At 40.6% G+C, this 7,813-nt stretch overlaps 1 protein-coding gene across 1 annotated transcript; it reads left to right on the forward strand.

Moving 5' to 3' along the window:
• The first annotated feature begins 860 nt into the window (after window positions 1-860).
• Window positions 861-7,561, forward strand: LOC127369512 (carbonic anhydrase 1). Its single transcript, XM_051410965.1, has 7 exons — window positions 861-1,038; window positions 1,314-1,511; window positions 3,176-3,294; window positions 3,796-3,888; window positions 4,009-4,071; window positions 4,172-4,327; window positions 6,011-7,561. The coding sequence occupies exons 1-7, from the start codon at window positions 1,005-1,007 to the stop codon at window positions 6,128-6,130; spliced, it is 783 nt and encodes a 260-aa protein (XP_051266925.1). The 5' UTR covers window positions 861-1,004; the 3' UTR covers window positions 6,131-7,561.
• Window positions 7,562-7,813: the final 252 nt, after the last annotated feature.

Raw genomic sequence — 7,813 nt, forward strand, 5'->3', positions numbered from 1 at the left:
TTTTACTTGTAAAGCACCTCAGATGTGTTTGCTGCAGCACCATCACTAATAAACAAATCATGTACAGCAGGCCTTCAGTGTGTGTTATCTGTCTCGCAGAGCTGTGCAAGAACGATGCAGACTCATTCTCGTTTCCAAAGACACGTTATGTTCCTCATTCAACATGTGTGTATGATTTTTCTATAGAAAATAATGCTTAATTGTGTTGTTTTTATTACCTGGGAGATCCATCTTAAGATCTCCTAGCTGACCCCAGTGTAGGGGAAAGAACATTCATCTTTTTTTTTTTTTTAGAGAATCCATAAACTACAATGTTGAAACAACCATTGTTACCATTGATGTTACACTGTACACTACAAATACACTCAAATTTAGGCGCATGTTTGTTAGTAATGCAAATACCTCACTAACAAGTATGTTTATTGATATTTTAATAACTTTAAATAAGTATTTGAGCCTCATCCACCTTTCAGGTTTCAGTTTTTGCGCGGTACTGTTATTGTGTTTCCATAGTGGTTCTTTCATATAGGCTAATGTCACAGCTGAAGCCGACTTTCAGTTTGAAGGTGACACTATGCCACATGCTGTCGCGTAATTCCGTTACTTCCTGACATGACAGGCAAGTTTAACCCGTTAGCTGAGAGGTGAGAATGCGTTCAGCAGCGTTGTGATCGAGGAATATTATCCAGCTCATCATACTGTAGTGTGTCAATGAAGTCTTTACCACCGCATCAGCAGAGAGAGAGAGAGAGAGAGAGAGAGAGAGAGAGAGAGAGAGAGAGCTCATTGATCCACTGTGTTGCAGCGTTGCGGCGCATCTAAACTCCTCCCGGTCATTGCGCGGACATCATGTGGCCAACAACAGCCTGATGGACACGCCGCTCACAGGGGACCCTATATAAGCTCTGCAGCTGTCAGGTGGAAGACACTGGCTGCTTTGCGCTGGGGAACGACTCGCTTTAGGGAATTACGGCTATAGATACTCATAAATCCAAACTGTAACAATGTCTCATGCTTGGGGATACGCAGCCGACAACGGTGAGGCGCTCGTTGCACGCTTATAATGTAATATAAATATAGGGGTGACATTACTGAGAGGAATGATAAAAACCAGTCATACCAGCAGGCAGTGTGCTGAATGAATGGAAGCACGGGTCACTGCAGAGATTTTTTTATTATTATATATTTGGGAGGCTTTTTACGCGCGTTTTAAGCACATCACCATCCCTGAACGCGCAATTTGTTCAATAAAAGAGCATATTTCTCAGATTCATTCTCTAATAATCACAGTTCTATCATTATATCATTTTTAGGACCTGACAAGTGGGTTGGTAATTTCCCTATTGCCGATGGACCCCGCCAGTCTCCCATTGACATCGTACCTGGTCAAGCATCATACGACGCAGGGCTGAAGCCGCTCAACCTGAAGTACGACCCCTCCACCTGCCTTGAAATTCTCAACAACGGACATTCCTTCCAAGTGACCTTCGCAGATGACACCGACAGCTCAAGTTAGTGTGACATTGATATTGTATGAATGGAGCCGCTCAGTGGAGCTCCACAATCTGATTAATACATTTGCATTGTAATGTTTAGTTTTAACCTGGAGAAAAGACAATATTTTCCTATATTTTCAGTTATTATCGCAATTTTTGTTGATATAATAGAAGAACTGTACGATTATTGGACAAAGAAGGTCCCGATGGTGATTTACAGAATGCAGTACCCTTCAAAATGCGGCATTCAGGTGCATACTGCAGCTCTAACAGTCTCCACATTATAAAACTCAAGCATGTTAATATTAGGTTAATATTTATACGGATGCATGAGTCATGCGCCCTAGTTTCCATAATAGGTTTGTTAATAGTAATCAAACATACGGACATAGATTTTCATTTTATTTCATCAGACTAAATTTTTATGTTTTTTTTAATAAAGAAATGTTGGATAGGCTGCAAGGGTTCTATTCAAAAGCCGAGCACAAAGCATGCAGATACTAATTGAATTGGTAATGTAACCCCTGGTAAACCTTTCCCACGCCAACTCTTTTCTGCTTCCAGTGAGGTCAAAAGCGCAAACAACGAAGGTTACTCTTCAAAAAAACCCTGGCTTGCTTAACTACTAATGCGCCAGACGTGCGTGGGAATGATTTACCATAAATTAGGCCTACCATTGATTTAAAAAAAAAATGTTTTAGCCCCCTATAAAATAAAATCGAGATTGCATTCGTTTTTCCTCAATTTTGTTTAATTGCATTTCCATTCATATACGATTTGATTTCAAAAAGAGACAATTGCTTGTCCTTTTTTTATGTTTAGGATTTTGGAACTGGTTGTCCTTTAGCTTATCTGAGGATAATGCAGAATATGGTTACATAATCAACACAATCACATGGATTATTTCTAGTGGACACACGTCAAGATGAAAAAAACAAAAGCACTTTTTTTTAGCCAAGAATAGGAGCTAGATGAGTTAGAGCCTCTCACATCTTTCTCAGTATTTCACTTATTTTCCACCCTGCCCTTCTAAATAAAGGACAAGCTAAGTCTCCATGTCAACGTCTGTCATACATCATGTCATGCATCGTGTGTGCACAGTGGGAAACACGAAGCCTCTTTTTTTTTTAGTAATCCCTTTAAGTTCCACACACCCTCAAAATTCAAGTGCAACTACTGAGAAACAAATATCCTGTTTGGAGTGTGTGTGTGTGTGTGTGTGTGTGTGTGTGTGTGTGTGTGTGTGTGTGTGTGTGTGAGTCAGTCAGAATTTTATAACATAGCACCAGAAATAGAACAAACAGGATTATCTGCTATTGTTTCAACTATTTTGTATAGTGCAAATAGATACATTATGTAACATTGGAAGGAGGTTTGATGTTAACAATACCTGGACTGAATGTAACCCTCAATTTGACCAGCTTACACAACAGGAACTGAGTCTGATTCCAGACTAGGAAGTCTGCCACCGCCGCACGAGTGTATACGTGGCCTGTGCCACATCTTGTTAACCTATTCCTTGTCTTTTCATATTTTCTGCTCAGATATTTCCTTCAAAGTAGCATGTTCAAAACCTAATTTTATCATCATATATGAGTGTTGCACACTCAGTGCTGATTTCAGCACCACCCACATTCAGTGTGGGTTGAGCTGATGGGCGATGTGTGTTTATCTTGCAGCTCTGACAGACGGACCGATCTCAGGGATCTACAGGCTCAAGCAGTTTCACTTCCACTGGGGAGCGTCTGATGACAAAGGCTCTGAACACACTGTGGCAGGGACCAAGTATCCTGCAGAGGTAAGGAAGCTCAAAGCCATTAGGATGATCATAATAGTAGTTGACCGATTTGAAGCTGACATGCAAAGACAAAAAGGCAGATTTGAGTTTTTATACTATATTTGTATTGTAGGCTGTTAACATTTCTCAAGTGCAAAACTGCTCTAAAGGAAGAAATAATCTCATTGGTTGGATTAAACCATAATAGGTGGAGAAAAATATTCCCTGACTCGGATTAGAAGTAGAGAATTTATTTCCTTTGCCTTTTCCAGGTCACTTACTTCCACTCAACCTGTTGTCTTACATCATTACGTTTTTATCCCCAACCCCTATCTTGATCAAAAATAATTTTTGAAGCAAAATGAGCTAGAACTAGATGCTCCAAAGTTTGTTTACGTTATTTAATTGCACTAAAGGTTCAGTTACCAGATAAGAAATGACAAGATTTTCCACGTTTCTAAAAATAGATCATAGGAATAAGGTTACTTTTGTTTTTAATTGATCTATTTCCTTTATTCCCAGCTCCATCTGGTGCACTGGAACACCAAATACCCAAGTTTTGGTGAGGCTGCTAGCAAGCCTGATGGGCTTGCTGTTGTTGGAGTATTCCTGCAGGTCAGTAATACCGTTCAACCATACAGTAATCATACCACAGTGCGTAGTTTAGTTACTGCAGTGGATAGTATTGTTTGCTGATGATTAACCTTAAGCATTATGTATATTATTTTTTTTCAGATTGGTGATGCAAATGCCAGTCTCCAGAAGGTGCTGGACTCCTTTGATGCCATCAAGGCCAAGGTATGGTTCTATAAAAACCATACTGTCTGGCATTTGATTATGTATGTTAAGGTCTTTGACTGACCTCTTCACTTCCTTTCACTTTCTTTATTGTTTTCAGGGCAAGCAGACCACTTTCTCTGGCTTCGACCCCTCCACCTTGCTCCCTGGTTGCCTCGACTACTGGACATATGACGGCTCTCTGACCACACCCCCTCTGCTGGAGAGTGTCACCTGGATTGTCTGCAAAGAACCAATCAGTGTCACCTCTGAGCAGGTATGGCTGCTCACAGAGCCCATTCAGTGGTAGCAGATTGGCTGTGTGCCCACGGCCTAGAATAGCCCTGTCTGCAAATCCTCTCTTATAGTACGATCTTAATCAAAGGCTTATTTGTTCCGATTAGCTGCGCAGCTGAAACAAGAAGAAACCTCTGCATTGGGAGGAAAGGCAATACAGCAGTCTATTTCACTTTCAGAATGAAAAAGAGATACTTGGTAAATCAAGAGAACGAGCACCAACCAGAGTTCACACACATCCTGGTGACCGCAGTAAATCTATGTCTCAGTGTGGGGAGTCAACAGGAAGTGTTCGTTTCACACATGCATTATATTCTGTAGGTAAAAAGATACAGCTTCAGGGAGTGTGTAATTTCATCCACAAACACAGCTGACACATGCTGATCTTCATTTACTTAGTGTTAACTTCTAAAATTACACCTAAGTGCACCACTGAAATTGATATTTGAATTATAACCACACATATTTAAACTAACAGCCGCTGTAGGCAGCTTTGCCCTCGTAACCAGTATTCACTTTCATGTGAAAATGAACACTGCCTGGTCAAATGTTTATTTCATGGCAGTAAGCGTGTCTCTCAAGGGTAAACATATGAGACGTGTGGACATAACCTTTAGACTTAGTGCAATATAAGGGTGGTCAGGCAGATAATGACAAAGAACTCATTCAGAAATCTGAAAAAACTAATAAATACATGTCATTAGTTAATGTTTTGGTTTTAGTTCATTGTGAGAGGATACTCCCACAATCTGAAGTAACTCACTGTGTACATTATACTTAAGTAGCTGAAGGGGCTTAGTAACCATGGACTAATTCATTATCCAGAGTTAATGACAAATCCCTGACACCATCCTGACTTGTTTTTCTGTCCCAGCCTGACTTAGTTAGTTAGTTAGTTGGACGTTTTAGTAAATACACTTATTTGCACTATGAAGCTAACACCAGCAGCTGTTTACCTTATTTTGACATGAGTAACAGGGAAAAACAAATAACCTGCTACTGTAGAAAGGTAACAAAATCCACCTACCAGCACCTGTGAGGCCCACTAAGTAACGTAATGTAAAGTAATGTAACCCCCTGTACAACCACAACTTGACGTTTTTAGGAAATTGGGAAATATGTTTATTCGTTAGATGAAAAGATAAATACCACTCTCATGTCTGTGCGCTAAATATGAAGTTAGTTAGCTTAAGCTTAGCATAACGACAAGAAACAGTTAATAACCAGAATTTGTAGTTTTTATACTTTCGGTTTTTGGACATGTTAAACAACCGAGAAACATTTTAATTAGTGAACTTTAGAGGTTGTGGTAGACAGATTGTGTTATCTTTAGATAAAGGCACGCTACCTGTTTCTTTCTGTTTATAGTCATGCTAAGCTACGCTAACCAGCCGCTAGCTGTAGCTTCATATTTAGTGTACAGGCATGTGTGGTATCAATCTTCTCACCCAGCTCTCGGCAAGAAAATGAATAAGCGTATTTCCTTAAATGTCAAACTGTTTCTTTAAGCATCAACAGAACAACTGCTAAACTTAATTCCCCAGTACAAGACTCAGATCTCAAGTGAGTGACTCAGCGGTGAGACTACTGATGTGTTTGCTGAGTGACAGGCACAGGGGGTCAGCAGGAATGACTAACGCGACCGTCTTCTCCCTTTTCACAGATGGCCAAATTCCGCAGCCTGCTCTTCTCTGCTGAGGGTGAGGCTGAGTGCTGCATGGTGGACAACTACCGCCCTCCCCAGCCGCTCAAGGGTCGCTCTGTCCGTGCTTCCTTCCAGTAATACCCCCTCCCCCTCTCATACCCTTTCTGCCCTGTTGCCCTTTCCCTTCCCCCTCCCTTTAGTCAGACACCCAGAGTTACCTCTTTAGCAGTGAGCCACAAAGCACACATATCTCTCTCCGTCCAATTTTTAGAAGAATTAAAATTCCTGTGGCCCGTTGCTTTTAATGCAGGGCAGTCTGTGAGATGGAGCACTTGCAGGGGTTGCATCTCTTTTTGTATGTGTGTAATAAGCCAGCAAGGATGCCCTGTCATAATTTATTTTATAAGTCAAACACTTCACGGTGACTGCGACACGTTTACTCGGATTTAGCATCGGTGCTAGTGTTTTCAGAGACATTACGCCGGCGTGTGCAGGTCTTCTTTGTGTCGCCAAACAAACACTACAAAGATGTAAAATGAAGATGAATAAAAGTCAAAATGGTGCTCTTGAGCCAGCAGGAAGCAGAAAGCACAAGCTAGTTGCAGTAAGCAGGGGGAGGATGAAACTATATCACCATCTGTGAGGAGGGTAAGGTGCAGACAAAAAGATGCACACACAGACACACAGGACACATGCACATCCGTTGCCAGTCTGTCTGTAATCTCTGACCGACTGCCAGCCTCTGCATCACAGCAGCTTAATGAAATGCTGCAGCCACCTCCATCACAACCGATTGACTCAGAAAATCCCCCTCTGGCACCTACACACACACACACACACAACATCGCACACACAGTCTGGTGCAGACATGATGCCTATAGGCACTGACCTGCTTATTGATTTAAATGTAGTTTAAAGCAGCAAAGGACATGAGGATAGACTTCTGCTAGTTACTGAACATCATGACAATGGCTTAATGTTTTTACAGCCTAATCTTCAAATCTTTCATGTGTTTGTCATCCTGTGTTGTGGTTTTGTTATTATTATGGATTATGTCTTTTTTTTTTTAGCCTGACAGCTTGTGCAAAATAAGTCTTAAGTGATTCCTAAATTATGTTTTGTACCCAAAAGGTCATCTGTATTTTTGATGTCCTGATAATATAGCAATACGAAGGAATGATCCGTCTTTTTCAAAATGAAATGGAATGTGTAACAAATCCTTTCATGTGTTGTTTTGAAACCCCCCTGTGTTCAGTGCTAAAGCTTTAAACGCACAATCGCCTTTTGGTCGATGCCATAGTTGCTAACGCACAAATCCAAGGATGAAATTATCCTACCAACAAAACCCAAGACAGAAAAGAAGATTATAGCCTCAGAATAAAAGACCATGTAGGCATTTTTGAAACATTAAAGATTGGCAAAAGTGATGCATTTCCAAAAAGATTGTAATTAATCTGAAAAAGAAAAATGCCTTATTCCCATCCCTGTTAGGGCTGTCCCATGAGTATGTGTTGTGTTCTACTTTGGAAGTGGACGTTTTACTAGTTGAATAAATATATTTTATGACTAGCAAGTGTCAAGTGTCCATCTGTTTTTACTTCTCTCTATACAATTAAACATATTCCCTATATTAGCTGTTGTATAATTATGTTTTGTTGTCATTATTACCTTTTTGAGATCTATATGTTATTTAAGTGCTCTATGGTATAGAAGCTGTCAGCTGTTCAGTCAGCTGTTCCCCTCAGTGACTCAATTTCCACCTGTCAACACCTGAAACCCCATGAAGATTAGAATTACACGATCCCAAATGACATGCTGGTC

Source organism: Dicentrarchus labrax, unplaced genomic scaffold, assembly GCF_905237075.1.
Source record: "Dicentrarchus labrax unplaced genomic scaffold, dlabrax2021, whole genome shotgun sequence".
Taxonomy (NCBI): Eukaryota; Metazoa; Chordata; class Actinopteri; family Moronidae; genus Dicentrarchus; species Dicentrarchus labrax.

Excerpts from the sequence above, each read along its gene's own strand:
- LOC127369512 (XM_051410965.1), top strand. The coding sequence starts at position 1,005 with ATGTCTCATGCTTGGGGATACGCAGCCGACAACG. Across the intron at positions 1,512-3,175 it reads AGATGACACCGACAGCTCAA|CTCTGACAGACGGACCGATC; the intron begins GTTAGTGTGACA and ends TTTATCTTGCAG. Across the intron at positions 4,072-4,171 it reads TTGATGCCATCAAGGCCAAG|GGCAAGCAGACCACTTTCTC; the intron begins GTATGGTTCTAT and ends TATTGTTTTCAG.